Consider the following 25608-nt stretch of genomic DNA (forward strand, 5'->3'; position numbering starts at 1 on the left):
ATTTACAGCATAGTAGGCGTAGTCTCGCGAGATTACGCTGTAAACTGTCATTTACAGCGAGACTACGCTTGCTGTGCTGTAAATCAACCACAAACGTTAGCGAAGTGCCAGGATTGTGAATACACATCCCATCCTGGCTGGAGTTGATGTATATTCACTGTCAGGACACATCAGTAACGTTACATTGATATCAATGGTGATGGAAACATTGCTAATGGTTTCCGTTTGTCACCGTTCCGGCAGGTTTCTGTTTTAATGACTGAATCAATAGCGCAGTCTAAATCCTGCCGGAATGGTGACCAGCATTAGCAAGGTTTCCGTCACCATTGATATCAATGGTGACGGAAACGGAAGCTGTGGTTTCAGTTTAACTTTCCGTTGCGGTGTTCACCCGACGGAAACCCGGAACGGAAAGCCAACACTGCTGTGAACAGGCCCTCGCCCTTTAAAACTGGGGATGTTAGGAGTAAGGCCTTATTCACACAAACGTGTATTACGTCCGTGCTACGCGTGTGGAAATCACGCGCGTCGCATGGACTTATGAAAGTCAATGGGGCCGTTCTGACAGGTCGTGAAAATCACGCAGCCGCGCACCATATACAGATGCCACACTGAACTTTTGCACGCGCAAAACGCATTTTTTTTTTTGCGCGTGCGAAACGGACACGTCCGTGTGAATAAGGCCTTAGTCTAATGGCCCGGGGCATTGAGTTCCACAATGGAGGCAGCACGGGACAAATCCTGCAGCTGGGAGTGAGGGGATGTAATATGGGAGGAAGAGAGTTGTAGCTCATTGATAGGAAAAGGATAAGTGGGTATAGATGCAGATGAGCGCAGACACGTATGACGACGCAGCATTGTGGAGAGTATTGTAGACTAGTTTTATCTAATCCTACAACAAACTGAGATGCCACGTTTTTCTAATTCTATACAACCCCTATAAATAGGATGTCAAACCTCCATTTATCAGTTAATATTTTACTCCCTTCTTGGACCAAGATCAATTGAGTCATAAAGGTTGAGAATGTCGAACAGAACATATACTGCGGCCGTTCTAAGGGGCTTTCCTTCTCCAGTCGTCACCGATGATTATACATTTTCCATCGTTGTATTTTATTCTTCCTACATAACAAACATGGCGACCGGACAGAGCTCAACCCACCTTGAAAGCGCCAGGCTGTACTTCTTTCTGATTGGTTAACGTAATCTCGCGATATCCCTCATTCCCTATCAGAACGTAGAGAAACGAGAGGGCGGGGGTAGTGGAGTTGTCTTATTCGACAGCCGTTACAGTAGCCAATCACGGCCTTAGGGGACGTGTTTATTAGGGTGATTCTTGGACGAGCTCTCTTTTCAGTCTCAGTGTGCGAGGAGCGGCCGTTCAGGTAAAATGGCGGTGCATGAGGGCTGGTTGCTGAGTCATTAGGTCACGTGGGCCACATAAGCGAGTGAATGTGCTAGGCGGTAGCTGTTATTACGTCCTGGCATTTGCTGCGCAATTAAGCATCGCACATGAAGTTTAAGAGAAGTCTTCTTTGTGTCTGGAAACTCCGTCAGCCTCCTGTAGTCTATAGCTGACGGCTGGTGTAGGTACTCTGACTGAAGGGCTTTGTTTCCAGAGAACGACCTAATGCAGTTGGCACACCTAATTCTTTACACTTCTTTGCTGTGGAGCGTTCTGTAGCATACGGCGAGCAGCATGAATGAAGTCACGTTCTTTGTATTATGTAACACGTGTTTGAGGAAATCTTGACATTCAGCTGTTTATTGGTTGGAAGATGTGGATCTGCCTATTGAATGCTATGAGGATTATTTCATTCAGGTTTTTATCTTCGTTTTTATTTTTAACTGTTTTATCTCCTCAGCTTTTCTAATGAACAGAATTCGGATCCACGTCTTGCCCAGTAGAGGGCGCTTGACTCCTGTTCCGAGGACCTACGAAGCCTTGTCCTGTTCCTACACACACCGGCCATGCTCTCAACCACGACTTGAAGGCTACGAGTTCTGCATCAAACACATTCTAGAAGACCGGAATGCCCCATACAAGCAATGCAGCTATGTCTCCAGTAAGAACAGCCGACGCTGCGGTAGTGCCGCTCCTAAGCCTGACAAAAAGGACGGGTATGGAAGACTTTTCATTTTAACGATTTACTTTTACTTGGTATCATGTTTTTGGAACTATTGGACCTTTGCTTTGGCACTCATCACAGACGGAAGTGATATGATTGTAGCAAAGGGTTGTCCGATTTCAGCAGATGTCGTTTTGTATAATTAAGTTATAATAATCGCTGGTTGAAGTCCCCTAAGGAGACTAATAAAAAAAAAAAAAAAAGTAAAGATGAGTAAAATAACGTTTTTTGTTCGTTTTTTTAATGTAAAAAGAAAATATTAAAAGATCAAACCCCCGCCCCATTTTCCCCCTAGAGCATAGTAAAAAAATAAATTAAATAAACATAATTTCTATCGCCGCATCCGTAAAAGTCTGCACTATTACAATATAGGGATGTCACGATACCAGAATTTCGACTTCGATACCGATACTTTGTGTAGTATTGCGATTTCGATAACAAAACGATACTTTGCCAACAGTAGTAGTAGTAAAAAAAAAAAAGTTCTTCCGTTTTCTGATGTGAGGCACGAGGTGTGATGAATTTAACCTCCATGTGCCTCATTAATAGTAATTAACCCCATCATGTTTCTCAATCATAATGGGTTAGGCCTTATTCACACGAAAGTGTGCATTTTGCGTGTGCAAAAAAACGCTGTTTTTTGCTTGTTGCAGTTGCGTGTGTCATCATGTGTTGCGTGATTTTCACGCATATGCCATCCTTATGACACGCGGTTTAGAAAAAGAAATGAAGTGCGTCACACGGAAGTTCTTCCGTGTAGGGATGCACGATGTATCGAAACTTCGATACTGTTTCGATACTCTGCATCCCCAAACGGTTCGATACCGCTATTTCCTGTATTTCGATACTGAGCTGTGCGGCCGCACAGCTCCGTATAGTAACACATGAATGTATGAGAGCGGGGCTGCGGCTGTGTAATACAGCCATTGCCCCGCTCCTGAGTCCTGATAACAAGTGTGCGGGGTCAGGATGAGGCGATGCGGCCGGCGCTGCACTAATGAGCTGCGGCACTGGAGACAGAACATGGCGGGCGCGCTACAAAACACCCCCACATTCTGTCTTCAGTGCCTGAACCGCCGCTCATTAGTATTACACAGCCGCATCACCTCATGCTGACCGCGCGCGCACTTCCTGTCAGGAGCGGGACAATGGCTGTATTACACAGCTGCAGCCCCACTCTATAACGGCAGAGATCATCTGTCATCTCCGCCGCTATTCTCCTGAATGCTGTGATCAAAGCGGACTGCAGCATTCAGGGAAAAATGAGAAGGGGGGATGCCCCTGGATCGCATCACAGGAATCCCTGTGATGCGATTGAGGGGCAGACAGCCCAGGGTCCATTGAAGGACCCCAGGGCTGTCTTGCCATATTTCCTGTTAGGGCATACTTGGGTATGTCCTAACTGCCTGTGTACTATCAGTACACAGACTAATGTACTGGCATATAGATATATGCCTGTGTACTATCTGTATATAGATATATGCCAGTACATTACTTTGTTTTTAAACTTTAATGTTCAAGTTAAAAAATACACATACACCTCTTTTGCAATAAACATTAAAATAAGAAATAATTAGAGAACAAGGAGTCATAACGCCACAACTAGTGAAATGAATACAAAATTTTATTGAATACACGATATTAAATAACACGACTAAAAACATGATGCAAGGATCTTAAAATACCATGCGTGAGCCATACAGAACAGTTAATATAAATCACAGGTATATTATATAGAACACAGCAGGAAACGTGTACTTAAAAAAAATGGGTAATTGTCAAATAATGCTACAACATGAGAGCGTCAAACCATATAGCGTTAAAGATATCAGGTGCGTGTAAAACCTAGTAATAAGGCACAAAAAAAGAGCCTAGTAACAGAAGAAGTAATCAGAAAGACGCTAGAGGAAGCAGCATCTAGACGAGCTGTAATATTATCAGAAATGAAAGTACAGAGGAGACACATCCTAACCTGTGCTGAGGTGTTCAATGGAGGGAAATCCTCCTATCAATAGCAGATCTCATAATGAGGTACAAGCTTACCCATGAAGATGACCGAGTGAAAAAAGGCCCACAGCACGTAGCCTGGTATGATGGCGCCCCAACGCGCGTTTCGCTGTCGTAGCTTCCTCAGGGGAAACGTGCGTTTTTACTTCTTTTACTAGCTGGGCGTTCTGACGAGAAGTATCATCCACTTCTCTTCAGAACGCCCAGCTTCTGGCAGTGCAGACACACAGCGTGTTCTCGAGAGATCACGCTGTGTCGTCACTCACAGGTCCTGCATCGTGTCAGACGAGCGAGGACACATCGGCACCAGCGGCTACAGTTGATTCTGCAGCAGCGTTTGCAGGTAAGTCGATGTAGCTACTTACCTGCAAACGCTGATGCTGCTGCAGAATCAACTGTAGCCGCTGGTGCCGATGTGGCCGACACGATGCAGGACCTGGGGCAGGAAGTGAGTGACGTCACAGCGTGATCTCTCGAACATGCTGTGTGTCTGCACTGCCAGAAGCTGGGCGTTAACGAACAGAAGTGGATGATGCTGATTCGTCAGCATCATACACTCCCATTCCTAACGCCCAGCTAGTAAAAGAAGTAAAAACGCCCCGATGTAACACACATAATACACGCCCAGTTGTACTTTTACTTTAAACACGCCCAGTTGTACTTTTGCAAGCCTCATTTGCATAAATACAAAAATGGTCATAACTTGGCCAAAAATGCTCGTTTTTTAAAAATAAAAACGTTACTCTTATCTTCATTGCAGCGCCGATCTGCTGCAATAGGAGATAGGGGTTGCAAAATCTGGTGACAGAGCCTCTTTAAATTCATCACACCTCGTGCCTTACATTAATAAGTGAAGTTTTTATTTTATTTTTTTACAGCGTACACATCATAAATGACCCCAAAAAAATAGCTGTGCAGGTTATTACGACTGCGCCAATACCAAATGTGTATGTTTTAGGTATTGAGACTTATTTTAAATGTTTATTGTAAAAGAAAGTGTGTATTTTTTTAAATGTAATATTACTTTGTTTTTAATTTATTTTTAAACTTTAATGTACTGGCATATATCCGCTCCTGACAATAAGTGCGCGTGCAGTCAGCATCAGGAGATGCGGCTGGCGCTGCACTTATGAGCGGTGGTTCGGGCACTGAGGACAGAACATGGGGGTGTTTTGCGGTGCGGCCGCCATGTTCTGTCTTCAGTGCCGCCGCTCATTAGTTCAGCGCTGGCCGCATCACCTCATGCTGACGGCGTGCACATGTCAGGACTCCGGAACGCGACAATGACTGTATTACACAGCCGCAGCCGCGCTCTCATACATTCATGTATTACTATACTGAGCTGTGCGGCCACGCAGCTAAGTATCGAAATACATGAAATAACGGTATCGAACCGTTTGGGGATGCACAGTATCGAAGTTTCGATGCATCATGCATCCCTATTACAATATATCATTATTTAACCCGTACGGTGTAAAAAAATGTAAACTCCACAATCACACTTTTTTTGGTCACCTCATCTCCCACAAAAAATGAAATAAGTGATGAAAAACGTTGCATGTACCCCAAAATAGTATCATTAAAAACTACAGCTTATCCTGCAATAAATAAGCCCTCATACCACTTAATCGACAGAACAATAAAGTTATGGCTCTCGGAATTTGGCGACACAAAATAAATGTAATTTTTTTACTTAGGTTTTTACTTGTAAAAGTTGTAAAATGTAGAAAAAACTATAATTTTGTTATCGCTGTAATCGTATTGACCCACAGAATAACGTTAACATGTCTTAATTTCAGTGAATTCCATAAAAACGAAGCGCTAAAAACAATGGAGGAATCTGTTTTAAAAAAAAAAAAAAAAAAAAAGTCTACACAACTTTTTCCCCGTTTCCTAGTACATTATATGCACAATAAATGGTGCTTAGAAAACTACAGCTCGTCCTGCAAAAATCAAGCCCTCATAGGACTATATCGACGGAAAAATAAAACGGTTATGGCTTTTGGAAAGTGGGGAGGAAAAAACTAAAATGAAAATCTGAAAAATGGCTGCGGCGGGAAGGGGTTAAAGACAGCGGAAGTTGCCAAATATGTCTTTAGGTGTTTACCCAGTGGCATGCACCAGATGTAAAAAAGAAGCATCACTTAAAATTACATATACACATTTTTATTTATTGCCGGTTTTCCCTTTTACATTTTTTAAAAAGTAAAATATCTTTTTTTTTTATTTATTTTTTTTATACAATATGGAAGTCCAATATCTTCTGAGGAAAACCAGTCAAAATACATGTAGATTGGAAGAGTAATAGAAGAACAATTTGCTTTTAAATTGGCACATGGCTAAAACTTGAAAATGGGCCTGGTCAGGAAGTGGTTAAAGGCTGGAACTTTTTTTTTTTTTTCTTTTTAAGAATGAACTGTCGTATGGATTTTCATGTTTTAGATCTAGTGAGAATTGGGACGTTCAGCTACTAAACTTTTTTTTGTTTTTAGTAGTACACATTATTTGTTCTGCAGTGAATATGGGAATTATCCGGTTAGTGACCACCCATAGGTGTTTTTACGTCGGTTGCTAATGGGCTTTATTCTGATGCATTACCCTTTTTTCGGTGCTGCATCAGAATAAAGCTTCGCCGCCAGGAGGTGTACAGCCAGGTTACCACGTAACATAAACGCTGCAGATTTTCCGCAATGAAATTGTGTGGCAATTCTAAGACATTTACAATAGCAGCAAAGTAGACCAGATTTAGAAAATCTCATGCCCACACTGTGGGGAAAAACTGCATAAACGTTAATTGACCTGCGGTGCGGAATTTAATTCGGCAGCATGTCCATTTCTGATTTTTTTTTTCTGTTGCGGGTTTTCCCCATTTAATTCAATGTTGATGCAAGTCACGCAACAAAGCAGTTTTGCAGCGTAATCAGTGATTGCGCCGCAAAAATCTAAAAAAAAAAAAATCCTACTTGCCCAGAACGCTCTCCTCCTTCTTCCTGCAGTCTGCCCTCTTAGGATGACATTTCATCCCTGCAGCCAATCACAGGCTGCAGCATCACATGGCCTGCAACGTCGGCGTAGGAGGCCGGACTACGTGCAGAGAAGACGGAGGAGGTAAGTATGAGTTTATGCGGATGATACTCCACGGCCAATCCATGCAGTATTTACCTACTGTAAATACTGCACGGCGGTGTGAATTAGGCCTTAGGGTGACACTTCCTGAAATTCAATGATGCAAAAACGAATATATTTCATTAACTTTTTATTCTACTGTTTCAAATTTTGCAGAATTTCTTTCTGTGCTGAGCATGCACGAAGAAATGCCCTAGCTCTCCAGGCCCAAATTAAAAAATCAAACCCAGGGCCAACCAGTGAATCTTTGTTATACCAGTTAAGCTCATATACCCGAGGAGATCTTGGTACCCAGACCCAAGAAAGCAGCAGAAGTGAAGCAAATCGGATCCTTGGTATGTTTTCATTTCTCGTTTTACATATTTTTCTTGTCTATTAGATATATACTTATTGTACACATAGATGTTCATAAACAACAAAATGCTGGTGTTGCTATACAAACACTTCTGTAAATTTCTAAAGGTGCACTTAATACAAGTTAAACCTTGCTATTACTGATTCTGCAGGTCACAAGTTGGCAGCATATTGGGCAGTTTACTTAATAGTATTCCTTGTGCAGCTTAAAAGGGGTTGTTAAAGAGGCTCTGTCACCAGATTTTGCAACCCCTATCTCCTATTGCAGCAGATCGGCGCTGCAATGTAGATTACAGTAACGTTTTTATTTTTAAAAACGAGCATTTTTGGCCAAGTTATGACCATTTTTGTATTTATGCAAATGAGGCTTGCAAAAGTCCAACTGGGCGTGTATTATGTGTGTTTGTTTACTACTTTTACTAGCTGGGCGTTCTGACGAGAAGTATCATCCACTTCTCTTCAGAACGCCCAGCTTCTGGCAGTGCAGACACAGCCGTGTTCTCGAGAGATCACGCTGTGACGTCACTCACTTCCTGCCCCAGGTCCTGCATCGTGTCAGACGAGCGAGGACACATCGGCACCAGAGGCTACAGTTGATTCTGCAGCAGCATCGGCGTTTGCAGGTAAGTCGATGTAGCTACTTACCTGCAAATGCTGATGCTGCTGCAGAATCAACTGTAGCCTCTGGTGCTGATGTGGCCGACACGATGCAGGACCTGGGGCAGGAAGTGAGTGATGTCACAGCGTGATCTCGAACACGCTGTGTGTCTGCACTGCCAGAAGCTGGGCGTTGTGTAGAGAAGTGGATGATACTTCTCGTCAGAACGCCCAGCTAGTAAAAGAAGTAAACACGCCCAGATGTACGCACATAATACACGCCCAGATGTACGCACATAATACACGCCCACTTGTACTTTTACTTTTAAACACGCCCAGTTGTACTTTTGCAAGCCTCATTTGCATAAATACAAAAATTGTCATAACTTGGCCAAAAATGCTCGTTTTTAAAAATAAAAACGTTACTGTAATCTACATTGCAGCGCCTATCTGCTGCAATAGCAGATAGGGGTTGCAAAATCTGGTGACAGAGCCTCTTTAAGATCTTTCTACGAGCAGGAGAGACAATAAAAAAAAAAAACAACGTTCAAATCCCTACCAGCACAACTTCTCCAGTATTCCCTGCCAGTCATTGAGTTGTCCTGCAGTAATGGCCTCAGCAGTGATGCAGTCATGTACGGCATGAGACCTATAGGTGGTCAGGTGAATAGATAGGCAAGTGTGTGTGTATAGCCATTTCCTGCTCCTTTAAAAAAAAAATTTAAATCTTCAACTCTTTTTTAAGAAACAATTTCTAGCTCTTCCCTGTCAAAGCTTATTCATATACTTTATTGATCTGTACATAAATACTATCCTAAGATATTGCTCTTTAACGGTTGTGCTGTAACCTTGACAATATTGTTGGTGTTCTGCCAACTATGACTACGTTAATGCCCGATCAATCGAGACCCGACCAGTTGACAAACAGGAGCATGCACATTGGTTTGAGTGCTCTTGCGCTCCTGTGGGAACTTCCAGGGCTCCATATGTAAGATATGTCAAATAGCATAATATATTTGATATCAAGTAATTGGACTGGAGTTATAGTAGGACCACTTTTTTCAGATTATTGTTTGACACTGTTTGGGGGGGGTCACTTGTGGTTGGTTAAGACTTATGACGTAAAAGCAATATACCCAAAGAAGTAGGTGTTTTTGTTTGCACTTTTTAAACACGGGTCTTTTTCAAGTGCTGTGTTATAATAAAGGACACTTTCCTACTGAATGCTGGCGAACTTCTCGTGTGTACATGATGTCCTCTCCCAGTCACTTCTGTAGTCCTTGTTAATGTCACAATAAGCTGTCTTCCTGGCCTTGGTATACACCCTTCAGCTGCATCTGCTCATTCCTAAACTTTGATTTATTTATTCACCTTGTGCATGTAATGTTAATGAAAGGAAGCATGTGGTATTTTCAGTTACTCCAAAGCTGCAATGTGTTAAGACTGTGCCGCTTCCTGAAAACACAAGGGAAACCTTACTTATTGCGTAAAGCAACTTCCATCTCTGAGATTAGTGTATTTCCAGGGTTAACGATTTACTTTGGGTAATATTTTTGTCACTGTTAGAGGAGGACAGCTGCAGTGATAGTGATCGTGAGGCAGTAACAGTGGACCAGACCTGGATGGGAGATCTTGACAGTGAGGCAGACAGTCTGGACAGTGATCAGGAGGACCCTCTGAAGTAAGTTTTGTTAACTTAATTATTAATTTGTCCTTATGTACAAAGATGGTTATATTGTCACTGATAATATAGGCATTTTAGCAGATTATTATTAGTGCAGTGAGGTTACCCAACTTTGGAAGCCTGCTGCATCGGCTCAAACATTGTACACGTGTCTCCCACATTCTCTATTAAAAGCGGTTAAATGTTAGTCTTCAGAAGGGTGATGGAGCCTGCAGAGGGCTAGAGCTGGCCCTGCTATGTATTTCACCCATTACATTAGTAGCTCAAACTTGTGGCTTTTCTGCAAGAAATCCTGGACGTTATCTTAAATTTGCAGATTTTTCTTTGGTTACGTCCACCTGGAAAGCGGTGCAATGCAGTGGTGAAACAATGTATTTTCGTAGAAAGTCCTGATTCATGTGTTTTTTAGCTCTAACTTTAGCGTGTACATTGAGAAATATTCTGGTGTGCCTGCTAAACATGCCCATAAATCTTCATAAGCCCAGCAGTGGCCAGAAGAGTCTTCTTTGGAACTGTCGGGCTGGTATATGTCACTGGTATCCCAAGAGATCCAGCAAAAAAAATAAAATAATATATGTATATATAAATGTGTGTCGGGGGGGAGGGTGTTATTCGATACCAATACTTCGTGTAGGATTGAGATTTCGATACCAATTAGATACTTTGCCAACTAATAAAAAAAAAAATTTTCTGATTTGAGGCACGTGCTGTGATGAATTTAACCTCCGTGCCTCACATTAATAGTAATTAACCCCATCATGTCTCACTCATAATGGGTTAATGTGTGAGGTACATGATGGGGTTAATTACTATTAATCCACATGGAGGTTAAATTCATCATCGCACCTCGTGCCCCACTAAGTGATAAAAAGCAGTTTTTGTTGTTTTTTTTACAGCGCACACATCATAAATGATGCTAAAAAATTGTTGAGCTAGTTATTATGGCCGTGCCAATACTGAATATGTGTATTTTATGTATTGAGACTTATTTTAATGTTTATTGTAAAAAAGATGTATGTATTTTTTTTAATTTAACATTACTTTTATGTTTTTGCTTTATTTTTTAAACTTTAATATACTGGCTTATATCTATTACAGTACATTAGCGTGTGTACGGATAGTACACAGGCAGTTGTTAGGACATACCTAAGTATGCCCTAAAAGGAAATATGGTAGGACAGCCCTGGGGTCCTTCAATAGATCCTGGGCTGTCTGCCCATATATGGTATGTCCTTCAATCGCGTCACAGGAATTACCTGTGACACGACCCAAGGGGCATCCCACCTTCTCATTTTCCCCTGAATGCTGCAGTCCGCTGTGATCGCAGCATTCACGGGAATAGCGGTGGAGATGGTTTCCCTGATCTCCACCATTATAGAGCGGGCCTGCGGCTGTGTAATGGTCATTGCCCCGCTCCTGACAGGAATGTGTGTGCACGGTCAGCATGAGGTGATGTGGCCAGCGCTGCACTAAGGAGTGGCGGTTCAGGCATTGAGGACACAACATGGGGGTGTTTTGTTAGTGCGCCTGCCATGTTCTGTCTTCAGTGCCGCCGCATCGCATCATCCTGACCCCGCGCACTTGTTATCAGGACTCGGGAGCGGGGCAATGACTGTATTACACAGCCGCAGCCCAGCTCTCATACATTCATGTGTTACTATACTTAGCTGTGCAGTCGCACAGCTAAGTATCGAAATACATGAAATAACGGTATCGAACAGTTTGGGGATGCAGAGTATCGAAACCGTATCGAAGTTTAGATGCATCGTGCATCCCTAGTCCATATATTGTCTGTGGATTTCCACTATGGACTTCGCGGCCAGGGCATCTGAAGTGCTCTGGCCAAGGGCTCCAGGACTGGAGAAGCCTCCTGACTAGGGATGTCACGATACCAGAATTTGGACTTCGATACCGATACTTCGTTTAGTATTGCGATTTCGATACCAATTTCGATACTTTTGCCAACAGTAATAAAAAAAAAAATTCTTCCGTTTTCTGATGTGAGGCGCGAGGTGTGATGATGAATTTTGAACGCGCCTCACATTAATAGTAATTAATCCCATCATGTTTCTCAGTCATAATGGGTTAATGTGCGAGGTACATGATGGGGTTAATTACTATTAATGTGAGGAACATGGAGGGTAAATTCATCGCACCTCGCGCCTCACATTAATAAGTGATAGAAAGCCGTGTTTATTTCATTTTTTTACAGCGTACACATCATAAATGATGCAAAAAAATTGTTGTGCGCGCCATTACTGAATGTGTGAATATTTTATGTATTGAGACTTATTTTAATGTTTATTGTAAAAAAGGTGAATGTGTCTTTTTTTTACATTTAACAATACTTTGTTTTTACTTTATTTTTAAATTTTAATGTACTGACATATATCAGATATATCCCAGTACATTAGCCTGTGGACAGATAGCACACAGGCAGTTGTTAGGACATACTTGGGTATGTCCTAACAACAAGAAATATGGTAAGACAGCCCTGGTGTCCGTCAATAGACCCTGGGCTGTCTGCCCATATATGGTATGGCCCTCGTTCGTGTCACAGGAATTCCCTGTGACGCGATCCAGGGGCATCCCCCCTTCTCATATTCTCCTGAATGCTGCAGTCAGCTGTGATCGCAGCATTCAGGGGAATAACGGCGGAGATGAGCGGTTTCTCTGATCTCCGCCGTTATAGAGCGGGGCTGTGTAATACAGCCATTGCCCCGCTCCTGACAGGAAGTGCGCGCGCGGTCAGCATGAGGAGAAGCGGCCGGCGCTGCACTAATGAGCGGCGGTTCAGGCACGGAGGACAGAACATGGGGGTGTTTTGCAGACCGCCCGCCATGTTCTGTCTCCAGTGCCGCCGCTCATAAGTACAGCGCTGGCCACATCGCATCATCCTGACCGTGCGCACATGTTATCAGGACTCGGGAGCGGGGCTGTGGCTGAATTACACAGCCGCAGCCGCGCTCCCATACAGTCATGTATTACTATACTGAGCTGTGCGGCTGCGCAGCGAAGTATCGAAATACAGGAAATAGCGGTATCGAACCGTTTAGGGATGCAAAGTATCGAAACAGTATCGAAGTTTCGATGCACCGTGCATCCCTACTCCTGACACTGTCTATATATGGGCAGTGACATCAGACTTCCTCGGGTGCATCGCTTAAAGTAGCAATGTGCCCGGGTAGTTCGGGCGACATATCCCGCTGAATGCCTACATTTATACCTCAGATGGAAGGAAAATAATGTGATGTGACCCAGACTTAAGTTTTGTCATAACCTTTATTGCGGGCTTATCAAGTATTATCTAAATTAAAATGGCAGGTGTTTAACTTGTACTTTCTAGGTATAGGAATAATATGTTAATACAATTTTCCATTTATTTGATGTGTAGACATGCAGGAGTTTACACTGCTGAAGAAGTTACTCTTATAATGCGTGAGAAGCTCATTCGGCTCCAATCTCTGTACATTGATCAGTTCAAGAGACTGCAGCACCTGCTAAAAGAAAAGAAAAGAAGCTACTTGCACAGTGTAAAGGCAGAGCATGAAACCATTGGTATGTATTCTTTCTACCTGGGACTGCTACAGCCAGTACAGAACACTGTTCATGTGTTTTTTTTTTTTTTTTTTTAAAGTTCACATTTTGTTTTACAATTGGGTTTATGGTGTGACCAAGTAAACTATTGAAATGTAAAAAAAAAAAGTTAATTGCAGTGAAACCCTACAAATAGAATTTATATTTCTGTCTTCCATCGTCAAACTATATATGACATATCCTTGTTGGAGGAATAGTGTCAGAACTATGGCTTTAGACACACAAGTGTTTTTCTCTTTTTAGTAGTTAATTATTTCACAATCGTCCTGGCGGTGCTGCTGCTCTCTATTGTGTATGGACCTTTGCTCATTAGGCACTTTGTATAGGGATCGATAAGGCAGGAATGGCATATAAAAACGTCTGCCTTCTCTACTGTGTGCCATACATGTGGCTGCACTATTCCCTGTGCAGCAGCTATTCTGCTGTGCCGTAATAAAGCCTATTAACGGCCACTGTAAAACACGTATGGGTGGTCGTTACGAGGTGAACATTAATTTTGCTGATGGCCATTGTGTACATTAAGAGCTTGTCCACACACTGCGGAACTGCCGTATTAAATTTTTTTTCTGGCCCGAATTTCGGATGGACAAACTCAGCACAATACAGTAGCAGCATAGTGAATGAGATTTAACAAATCTCATCCACGCACTGTGTAAAAATTCCGTGCAGAAATTGACCTGCGGTGCATATTCTTCAGACCGCAGCATTTCCACTCCTGCTGCGGAAAATGGCCAGATTTGCTGCATTTTTTAGAGATGTCGCCAACTCCTAACATTGTGAAAATGCCGCAAAATACACACAATTTTCTGCCGTAAAAAAACGCAGGAAATGGTGCGTTTTTGCCGCAGCGGAATATCCGCGTTTTTCAATTGAATTGCTGTAGAAATCGTCTGAAGCAATTCCGTTCTGGACAAGCCCTTACTGTGCACAACAAACACTAACTTGGACTACATGTAATTTATTACAATTTTGTTTACATTTATTTTTAGCTTATTCTGGTGGTCAGTATCTTGTCTCTCCCTTACCCTAGGGAGTAGTCTTCTCACTGGTCCAGAGGGACTCTCCTCTAAAGAGCATGACAACCTGAAGAAACTGAAAGCATTAAGGCGCTATAGAAAACGATATGGAGTAGAGGCTCTTTTACATCGGCAACTGAAAGATCGTCGTGTGTTGGCCACAGAGGGGGGATCACAACAGGTATATTGCTATTCATGTTCCTGATGGTGCTATTAGGTTGTGTTCACATCTCTGTTCACATGTTTATTATGGAGGCCCCGACCTAGTGCCTGATCTGTCGCAAAACTAACACAAGCGCCACCTGATCACACTGAGCTATTTTTCTGCCACTTCGACTGGTTATTTTTCCAGTCAATTTTGCCTATCTGCAGTGGATGCTCCGACGCAGATGTGAGTACAGCAAGAATTTGTCTGTAGTTTTCTCTTAGCTCTTGAACTGCAAAAAAACAAGCCTGTTTTTTGTGACGTTGCATTACATGCTAAAGAAAATAGTTGAGAGACTTTGTGCCTTCCCAAACCAGATTTGTCTCTTGACTTGCTGTCGCATTACTATTGTCAGAACAATGACATGAGGCTTCATGAGCACTTTTAAAGGCTAAATGTAACTGAATTTGCAAATGTCTGGTATATAAGACATTTGGTAATTAAAGCAGGCTGCTTTTCCGTTAACCTTTTGTTTTAATAAATCTGTCAATTGGCCTCTGAATGAGAGCTGGAATCTGTTTGCTTTGTGCAACTGCTCCAATTTACCCTTCTAGTTTAGGTAATTTTCACCAACTGTAATGTGAACAGAAATATTTAGGACGTACAAGACTAAAGGCTGAGCTGTGCACAGGCCCTGAATCAAGGCTTGTGGCTTGTTGTAGCTGTGGGTTTCAAAAAGGTGCCTATATGAACTCTTCCTATGGTCTGTTAGCTGTGCTGCTCATACTATATAGGCTCAGCTAATTCAGTTGGAAGAAACATATATTTTTCGAGGATTATAATCTCAAACTATTGGCAGTAATCAATTGACCTCAGTTTGTCTATTTTAAACTAAAACTTGGTTCCCCTAATGCAGGCTCACACCACAAGATCCAGTCAACGTTGCCTTGCCTTTGTTGAAGATGTACGCTGCTCTAATCCAAGCCTTCCCATGAGCAGACACTGCCTGTCACGTATCCTTTGTCCTGTGGGCGGTATACTTTGAGCGAAGATCGGCAAGTAGATAAAAAATCAAAAACTCCTGATCATTCAGTCTTTAGCTCTTGTGCTAATATGTATAGAAAGAGGCAAGACCTTTCTAATACTGGAAATATTGTGGTGGTGGTCATAAACAAACCCCAGCTAACATTGTCCATTATGAGCAAAGATCTATACTACTCCTATATCTGGGTATAAAAAGAATACCTATTATAAACGGGCTCACAGGAAACCATTGCAAATGGCTATCTTTATATCCTTTTTTTTTTTATCACTTTTGTGACAAAGTTGTAGGTCAAATTTCCACTTCTAATGTACAGAGCTCTGGCAGAATTTTGATGTTTTAGACTCGGTTGTATGCTGGGCAGGTAGGGGATTTGTAGCTCTGTACCAGATAAATGAAGTGCTAACTCCTGTAACAATAGATTAAGGCAAAGTTTTGGATACATTTTTTTATTTTAAAGCACCCAAATGTAACAAAACTTGGTCTCTTAGAACACACAAATTTATAGGCCAATTATGAATTGACATTTGAGAACACATTATTCATTGGATTATTTCTCTCGTACAATTCATAAGAAGATTCTGGATAAATAGCTGGACCTGAGAGGGTAGCAGCTTGCTGTATGTGTTAAACTGTAGTCTGTATAAACTCTCCTTTGTCCGCTTTCTCTTTAGCGTAACACATAAATTGGAAGGAACCGTTTTACATGCACCACAATCTTCTATGGCTTTCCCTCTTTAACTGTCTGCTGTACCCCAGCATATTCCCTGTATATGTAGGCCTCTATCTTGCCACTTGTGTACATAAAATCTGCTTGAATGTGCGCTGTTCACATTGTGGAAAAATAGTCCAACATAGGAGTCCCTTTAATTTATTGCAGCATGAAAAATATCTTTCCTTAATTCAGTTTGACCAGATATTTGTCAAGACAGTAACCAAGCTCTCTTCAAGATGTGTGCTGGGTCTGAAGAAGTTCCTTGCAATAGAGCTCTTCCAGTGAGCCTGTCTGAAGATCCCTGTTGCCCTCTTCACTACAGTTTACCATCACCAATGTACAAGTCTGAGCCAGTGCTGCCTGTGCCGGAACCAATGGATGTGGCTCCTGTGGAGCTTTACTTGAGCACAGCTGAGTTACAACCTACCGAGAACTTACCCCTCGAGTTCAGTGATGTAAGTTCTTTGGGGGGCAAAAGAGTACAATTGTCGTGTTGTGCCAAATTTTTTTTCGTTTTTCACAATTTATTTTCTTTCTTAGGATCTTGATGTTGTAGGTGATAGAATGCACTGCCCTCTGTCTCCTCTCCTCTTTGATCCTTCTGCCGAGATGGCTTTAAATGTTTCAAAAACACCATTTGAAATACTTGCAGATGACGCTGGACAGACCTCTGCAAGTGACACATTCTTGACAGCTGACTCCTTGGTGGGACTTGCGGCACAGGTAAATAGCACTTTATATTGTGTTTAAATCATCAATCCCTTTATATTTCTAGACATTGCTTAGTTGTGCTTGATGGTATTATTGATTTTAATAATTCTTTACCTCCATTGGCATTCCTGTTTGCCCCAAAAACAATATAAATCAGACAATACTAGTATGAGGTTTTGATATGTAGGAGCCTTATGACAAGAACAGTGACGCTGTCAGAAAATATAGAGATCACTTGTGTGTAAATGATTGGAATTTTGTATTACATATACTTATGAATGTGTTTGTGCATCTCTGCTATGTTCTTGGATGTGTTGTGAAGAGTACACTGAGCTGATCATTATCAACCTCACAGCCAGTTCTGTGTATACCCAAAATCCGTTGTTGTAGATTGCAGACAGCCAAAGTCATAATTTACTTACGTTACTTTCAACTTTTCCTTTGAATGTGTTTGCATACAACTATCAGAAAATGCATCATCTTAGAATATGAACAATATTGACAGGCCACATTGTAGTCAATAGCTAAAATATGTATAGTGTACAGAGGAGGTAGTGTGAATAAAGTAAAGGCCCTTTTACACTGGACGATTATCGGGCAGACGGGCGGGCGTTCATATAACGCTCGTTCCCGATAATTGCCCTGTGAAAACCGTGCACCAATCAGCAGATCAAGCAATCGCTCGATCATCTGCTGATAGTATAGTTTAAAGAAGTGAAATATTATCGTTGTCAGCAGCGCATCTCCCTGTGTAATCAGGGAGACGCTACTGACATGATAACCTTTGGGGACGAGCAATCTGCGTACGACCGGTCGTCCCCATCCATAGCTCTGTGACCGGAGCAAACTAGCGCTGATCAACCATGTCTCGTTGATTGGCGCTCGCTGCACCAGCCGAATATCAGCAGGTGTAAAAGGCCCTTAAGAGAACAAGAATAACATATAGCTGTGAAGAAATGGACTGGTGTGTTTGGGGTTAGTCTATTGTATGTTGGGATTGTACGTGTATTTTTAAGGCCTGCTAAAACGAGAACCTTATATGGAGGTGTGAAATTTACAATGTGAATAATGTTTGATTGGAGCTTGTTGATGTGATTCTCGTGCTTTTATATCCAGGTATAGCTATTGTTACCTATACATAATAAGCACATTATAACCTACATCTATAAACTGGTGTAACTGGTAATTGCCCTGAATCAAGGCTGGTGGCTTGCTGTAGCTGCTGGTTTCAAACAGGAGCACAAATGAACTACTTCCTGTGGTCTGTTGGCTGGGCAATTTTTCTGTATGACCAAGCCGATTCAGTTGGAAGAAACAATGTATGTGGGCTGCATGTGATGAATAAACCTTACTACAACTTTCTGTAATGTTTGGTTTCCATCACTATTTTTCAGGGTCAAATCCAGTCAGCAGGGACCTCGTCACAACTCGCTGAATCGATTAGTGATCATGTATTGGCACCCACGCCATTAACGGCCAATGGAAATGCAGATGCCATTTTCAATTGAATTTTGCTATGAAAGGTTTTTGTTTTTGTTTTTTTTAAATTATGATTTATTCCACTCATTTGAAAACTAAATCTGATCCTTTAGGTTATTTGTTGTCCTACTAAAATTGTTTTATTTTTACATCCATAGAGTAATATGTACAGGCTGTTATGTGAAGGTATTGACAATAGAAAATTGAAAACATTATAAATGTAAAATTATTTTGAAACTTAAATATTATGAAACCTTTTGTTTCTGTGTTTCTTTTTAGCCTAACATTTTTAAAGCTGTCAAAGTAAATGCAGATTTAGACTGCATTCACACTGAATTTTTGTTTGGTTTGTTTAGCTAGATTTTGCGTAAAATAAGAAATAAATTATTGGTGTGGCGGTTTGGTTTGTTACATTTTTGAGGCTTTTTTTTATTTTTTTAACAGCATGCTCTTGTTATGGTGTTTTTATCTCATAGGCTTCTTTTATAATACTTGCATTCTCTCTGGTGTTTTTCATGTGCAAAATGACACTAAACGGGAAAAAAAGCATGTTACGTTTTTAAGAACAGCGTTTTTGATGTAGTTTAAATTGCCAGGGAAAATGTTTGAAGGAGGCCTTAGGAATCTTTCTAATGCTGAGATGAAGAATCCGTTTTAGGCCTCCTGCACACCACCGTAGCTATGTGCACGCCTGTGATTTTCGGGTCGGCTGGCAGCTGACTGTCAGCCGCAGGCCACCCGTAAATCGCGGGCAATGCACATGGCCACAGCCATTATTTTCAATGAGCCCGGACAGCAGAATACGGCCATAATAAGACATGTCCGTTCTTTCTGCGGGCCGTGCTCCTGGACCATGTACAGACCATAAAAATTACGGTCGTGTGCATGGCCCCATAGAAATTAATGGGGCCGCAATTCTCCTGTGGTTTTTCGGTGGAATTGCGGCCGCAAAAGCACGTTCCTGTGCATGGGGCCTTACCGTTTATTGCTGTGAAAAAGTATTTGCCCCTCACCCGATTTCTACCTCTACTTTTGCTAATTTGTCACATTAAAAAGTTTCAGATTGCCAAACTAATGTTAATATTAAATAAAGAGAACCTGAGTAAACCCAAAATTCTCCCTCTTATAGGTCTTCACACAAGGTTTTTTAATGCATTGTTAGTAGTATTTTTTTCTAATTTGTGAATCCTATGGAGAAAAACATACAAATTGCTAGCATGCCACTGACACCAAGGCCAGGTTCCCACCTAGCGTAAACGCTGCAGAATTTCCGCCACGGAAATCAGTGCAGAAATTAAGCAGCATTTAATGTAGCGACAAAGTGGATGATATTTAGAAAATCTCATTCCCAAGCTTTAGAAAAAAAATAGCAACGAAGATGTTCCTAAATTGACCTACGGTGCAGATTTTAACCCCCTTCCTGCACCTTGGCGTAAATGCACGTCCAGGTGAGCAGTAACTTCGTGCACCTGGGCGTGCAGTTACAGCCGCGCTTTAACGGTTAGCCGCTGCGCGGCGCTACACCGCAGCGGCGGTTAACTGTGCAGGGTGTCAGCCCTGCTCTCCCCGTTGCCGATCAGCGCCCTGTCACCCCTTCGATGCGGTGGTCGATTGCGATCATCACATTGAAGAGGTTTACAGCGGATCAACAGCCCCCCACATGCATTTGCAGGGGCTGGCGATCCTTATCATGGCAGAGGCCAGACAATGACCTCCGGGTTGCCATGTACGGAAGCCTCGGAGGAGGAGCAGCCGCCGGCCGGTCCTCCGATGCTTCTTGACAGTGTGTACCAATAAAAACGACCGCTCATCCCTCAATAAATAAGCCCTCATACCGCTCTATTGACTGAAAAATAAAAAAGTTATGGCTCTTGGAACGCGGGGAGGAAAAAACGAAAAAGGAAAAGAAAAAAATGGATCAGTCCAGAAAAGGTTAATTACTTTCTAATGAAAAACCATTTGACCACACGTGGGGTATTGTCGTACTCGGGAGAAATTGCTTTACAAATGTTGGGCAGCTTTTTCCCCCTTTATCCTTTGTGAAATTGAAAAAATGCAACATTTTAGTGGAAGAAAAGTTGATATTCAGTTTCACGGTCTAATTCTAATCCTGCAAAAGACTTGTGGGGTCTAAATGCCCACTATACCCCTAGATAGATTCTTTAAGTGGTGTCATTTCCACTTTTGGGGGGTTTCCACTGTTTTGGCCTCTTAGGGGCTTTGCAAATGCGACATGGCACCCGAAAACCATTTCGGCTAAATTTTGAGCTCCAAAAGCCAAAAAGCGCTCCTTCCCTTCTGAGCCTTGCCATGGGTCCAAACAGCAGTTTATTACCACATATGGCATATTTCTGTAATCGGGAGAAATTGTTTTACAAATATTGGGGTGCTCTTTCTCCTTTATTCCTTGAAAAAATTAAAAATGTCTTTTTTCAGAAAAAAAGTAATTTTCATCTTCACATACTAAGTCTAATAAATTTAGCAAAAAAAACTGGGTTAAAAATGCTGACTATGCCCCTAGAGAAATTCCCTGAGGGGTGTAGTTTCCAAAATGAGGTCACTTTTGGGGGTCTTTATTGGTTTGGCACCACAAGACCTCTTCAAAACTGACATGGTACCTAAAATATATGCTAAAAAAGAGGCCCCAAAATCCACTAGGTGCTCCTTTGCTTCTGAGGCTGGTGTTTCAGTAAATTACCGTACTAGGACCACATGTGGGGTATTTTTAAACACTGCAGAATCTGGGCAATAAATAATAAGTTACATTTTTTTTCTATACCACAGAAGGTTTTACCCAAGAAATGTATTAGAAATCAAATTTTGTAAAAAAAAAAATGAAATTTGTAACTTTCACCTCTACATTGCTTTAATTCCTGTGAAACGCCTAAAGGGTTAAAACACTCTGAATGCTGTTTTGAATACTTTGAGGGGGTGAAGTTTTCAAAATGGGGTAATATATGGGGACTTTCTAATATATAAGGCCCTCAAAGCTGCTTTAGAACTGAACTGGTCCTTGTAAAAATTGCTTTTTGAAATTTTCTTGAAAATGTGAGAAATTGCTGCTAAAGTTCTAAGCCTTGTAACGTTCTTGAAAAATAAAAGAATGTTCAAAAAAAAAAAAAAACTATGCCAACATAAAGTAGACATATGGGGGATGTTAACTAGTGACTATTTTGTGTGGTATTACGATCTGTTTTACAAGCAGATACATTTAAATTTAGAAAAATGCAAGTTTTTGCAAATTTTCTCCAAATCTTGGTGTGTTTTACAAATAAATATTGAATTTATCAACCAAATTTTTTTCACTAACAAAGTACAATATGTCACGAGAAAACAATCTCAGAATCGCTTGGATAGGCAAAAGCATTCCAGAGTTATTACCACATAAAGTAACACGTCAGATTTGAAAAATCTGCTTTGTCCTGAAGGCCAAAACAGGCTCAGTCCTGAAGGGGTTAAATCTGCATGTCGATATATGTGATGTTTTAGTTTTTCTGTTGTGGGTTTTCTGCATTGAATTCAATGGGGATGTTAAACCAGCAACAGACAGCCAAGCGATGTGACTATTGCAGCAGTTCTGCTGCAAAAATCGTAACGCCAAAAAAAAAAAAAAGCTTGTACTTTCTACCGGGGTATTGTCATAGCGATGCGATCCTCTGTTCTAGGCTGGCCTATCCCATGTGACTGCTGCAGTCTGTGATGGGCTGCAGCATCCTCCTGGGAGACTGGCCTGCATGTCAAGGAATGTGTCTCCATGACTTGTAAGTATGGCAATTTTCATATATATCTAGCGCTGGTTTCCACAGCGGAAATTCTACCCAAAAAAACGCACCACGTTGGTGTGGGTTTTCAGATGGAATGTGCTGCGGATTCTTGGTCAGATGTGCTGCATAGTTTGTGAACCTGGCCTAAAAATAGCTGTGTATGTAGACATTTATAGTTTTGCTATAGCCTTTCGTCTTGCTGCTGCATTTTAGCCCAAAAGAGAACTCCATGGAAAGTGCTGCTTAACATGGTGTGTAAGTCTGGCCATACAAAGTTTAAAAAAAATGAAGGTGCTTTATCTGTAAACGCTAAATGAATCTATGCCTGGGAGAAGCAGGTTCCATAAGCTCTTTACTTTAGGTCACAGGCGTGTCCTACCAAGGAGAGACTTCTTCATTGAACTTCTCTTTGCTTTGACCTGGAATATAGTTTTAAAATAAAGACTTTGACCTCTCACAAACTGAATGAGGAATAATATTTTCATGTTGGTCACTCCTTGATTTATGAAGGTACAGACAGCAATGAGTCAAGATAGTCTGCACGAACGCAAGTAAAAAAAAAACAGACAACTTAGATGTCTTATTTTAAAAGCCAGTACACAATAGGTAACAAATGAAAACCTAAAGTACATACAGATGGGCATAAATCAAGTGGTTAACCAAATCAATTTGAAAAAAGTGTACACTGGTCCTACAGGTTACAATATTTTCAACATACAATGGTCTTTCCTGGCCCTTTGTTACTTGAAACCACATTCAACATACAATGCCATAAAAGGTCTGGATCTCCCAGCCAATCAGCATGGGAATTTTATTGGTAAAACACCTGCTGTAATGCAGCGCATTCCCGGATTTGCTGTCTAGTAGCGCTTCTCTCCAGTACTAAATGTCCTCTCCTGGTCTTTACCTTTTCCGGAAAGAGTTGCTCCTTTGGACACCAGGTGAGGGCAGCTCCATGTTATATTTCTGTTTCACTATGTGCTGTACAGGAGCCTGAAGAAGCTCCGGTCTTCATCGTTGTAAAGGATCTCCAGCGGCTACAGTATTTCTGACGGTTATATGTGAACTTGCTTTATCTGTGTCAGTTAATTGCTACAGTCTACATTTTTTCTAAAGCACAAATCCAATAATCTCAGAAGCAACTACCAAGGAAGATTTTCTAGCTGCAGATCAGAGGCCCATATTACATATTGAGCTTCTGCACCATGAGTTAGGGTATGTGCACACATAGTGTTTTCAGGCGTATTTTGGGGGGTTTACCCCTCAAAACGCCTGAAAAAAACGAAGCCGATCGCCTCTAAACATCTGCCCATTGATTTCAATGGGAAATACGGCGTTCTGTTCCGATGGGGTGTTTTTTAATGCCTCGTCTTCCAAAACCGGTATGTAAAAAAAACGCCTGCGGAAAAGTGCATGTCACTTCTTGGGCGCGGTTTTTGAGCCATTTTTCATCGACTATGGAAAAACGGCTGTAAAAAACGCTGTGAAAATCAAGAGTGGCTTAAAAAAACATCTGAAAATCAGGAGCTGGTTTTTCCCTTAAACAGCTCCGTATTTTCAGACTTTTTTGATTTTGTGTGTGCACATACCCGAAGAATGAAAGTTGATATCGGAATCTAGTCACTTGTGACAAATAGTATTTCCGGCATAATGCCAGAAGCTTTACGTGCATGTAAACAACCATCGGGAGTGCTGCTGGAGAGTCAACGCTGGATCACTGAGGGAATGGATAGGCAAGTGTAGCATTTTTGGTTTACATCATCATCCTCAAATTAAAAAAAAATTCACATCCCGGACAACTCCTTTAATTATTCAAACATACATATACAACTGAATTTGGCACACTGGAAGTACTTGGTGAATAAATATATACCTATGTACCAAAAACTGTATGTTAGCAGAGAATGTCAAGATACATTTTTTTTTTTATCACCTATTAATGTGAGGCGCGAGGTGTGATGAATTTAACCTCCATATGCCTCACGTTAATAGTAATTAACCCCATCATGTACCTCATATTAACCCATTATGACTAAGAAACATGATGGGGTTAGTTACTATTAATATGAGGCACATTGAAAATTCATCACACCGCGCACCTCACATCAGAAAACGGAAGAACTTTTTTTTTTTTTACTGTTGGCAAAGTATCGAATCGGTATCGAAGTCCAAATTCTGGTATCGTGACAACCCTAATGCACTGTATCCGTTATGGATTGCCATTCTATTTGATGTATTGATACTTCTTAGCATGTCTTTTTTTGTATTGTTTCTACTCGTGTGTACTAAAGTTTTGAAAATAAAGCCTTTTTTAAAAATAGAAAAAAAAACTACATATACAACAGTAATGCAAGTACATTGATACAAATGGACAAAACTCTGCTTCCGTCATAACCGTTATATAGCTTTTATGATGCAATAAGGAGCTTGTGTCTAAGGTATTTTTGATGGCAATCCCAGGGTGCCTATCCAGGGACCCCAGATACAGTACTATCTAATGTGTGCATACTATTTCTTCTTGTATAAACTCAGTTTTCTAACCGTATGATATTGTTCATTTTGGCTTTGATCGTATCCAGTGGGAAGCTATGACTTTACTTGTATGAACTTAAGTTTTCAATAAAATCTGTTTCTCTATTCATACTTGTTCTTCTACTTCATAGGGTTGTGTAAGCATGTCTAAACTCTAGATTTTTATAGGAAGTCAAGATCTGCTTGGAGCTTTTCACCATATTACCACATGTAGGATTTTGCCAGCCCCCCCAGATTTTATCTCTCTAAATATTATAGATAAATTCTAGATAATTGGTTTTTCCCATAACTGCGCTCTGAATAAACTATGAAATAATGTACTGGAATCTACCTGGAGCATTATTAAGTATATACAGTAACTGAGGCATTAGTATGATTTTTATTCAAAAAAGATAAGCATTTCATACAACTGAGCTGTGGCCAACTACTAAACTTAAATTGATGCTAACTTTACAAATAATTTATGCTAATCTAATAGTATACCTGATTTAAAACAATTTTTTAATTCACTTACTGTTAAATTTAGTTGTTTTATCCATTCAAATTCTGTGTCAAGTTATTGCCACTAGGTGTCTCCCTTCCTATAATCTGCAGTCTGGTTACAGAGCAGAGGAGACAGACTGCAGAAGATAGGGGGGGGTCGTCACTTTACTGCCTGGCTATAACTCTATAAAGGGCGAGGAGGGAGCAGAGAGTATGTGTAAACAGGG

At 41.2% G+C, this 25608-nt stretch overlaps 1 protein-coding gene and 2 non-coding genes across 4 annotated transcripts; all 3 read left to right on the forward strand.

Annotated features, from left to right (window-relative positions):
- Nucleotides 1-1278: 1278 nt before the first annotated feature.
- On the forward strand, nucleotides 1279-24947 carry KANSL2 (KAT8 regulatory NSL complex subunit 2). Of its 2 annotated transcripts, none has more exons than XM_075852217.1 (10): nucleotides 1279-1385; nucleotides 1866-2121; nucleotides 7419-7597; nucleotides 9780-9894; nucleotides 13292-13455; nucleotides 14525-14691; nucleotides 15572-15668; nucleotides 16614-16867; nucleotides 16953-17135; nucleotides 18518-24947. In XM_075852217.1, exons 2-10 carry the CDS (start codon nucleotides 1874-1876, stop codon nucleotides 18629-18631), a joined length of 1521 nt encoding a protein of 506 aa, XP_075708332.1. In that variant the 5' UTR covers nucleotides 1279-1385; nucleotides 1866-1873; the 3' UTR covers nucleotides 18632-24947. The 2 variants fall into 2 exon arrangements, with proteins under 2 accessions (XP_075708332.1, XP_075708333.1); XM_075852218.1 differs by lacking the exon at nucleotides 1279-1385 and adding an exon at nucleotides 1401-1586.
- On the forward strand, nucleotides 15344-15479 carry LOC142747828 (small nucleolar RNA SNORA2/SNORA34 family). Its single transcript, XR_012882062.1, has one exon. It is a non-coding gene; the product is annotated as a small nucleolar RNA SNORA2/SNORA34 family (small nucleolar RNA).
- Nucleotides 18309-18443, forward strand: LOC142747826 (small nucleolar RNA SNORA2/SNORA34 family). The gene has a single exon (XR_012882061.1). It is a non-coding gene; the product is annotated as a small nucleolar RNA SNORA2/SNORA34 family (small nucleolar RNA).
- Nucleotides 24948-25608: the final 661 nt, after the last annotated feature.

The sequence above is a fragment of the Rhinoderma darwinii genome, chromosome 2, assembly GCF_050947455.1.
Source record: "Rhinoderma darwinii isolate aRhiDar2 chromosome 2, aRhiDar2.hap1, whole genome shotgun sequence".
Lineage (NCBI taxonomy): Eukaryota > Metazoa > Chordata > Amphibia > Anura > Rhinodermatidae > Rhinoderma > Rhinoderma darwinii.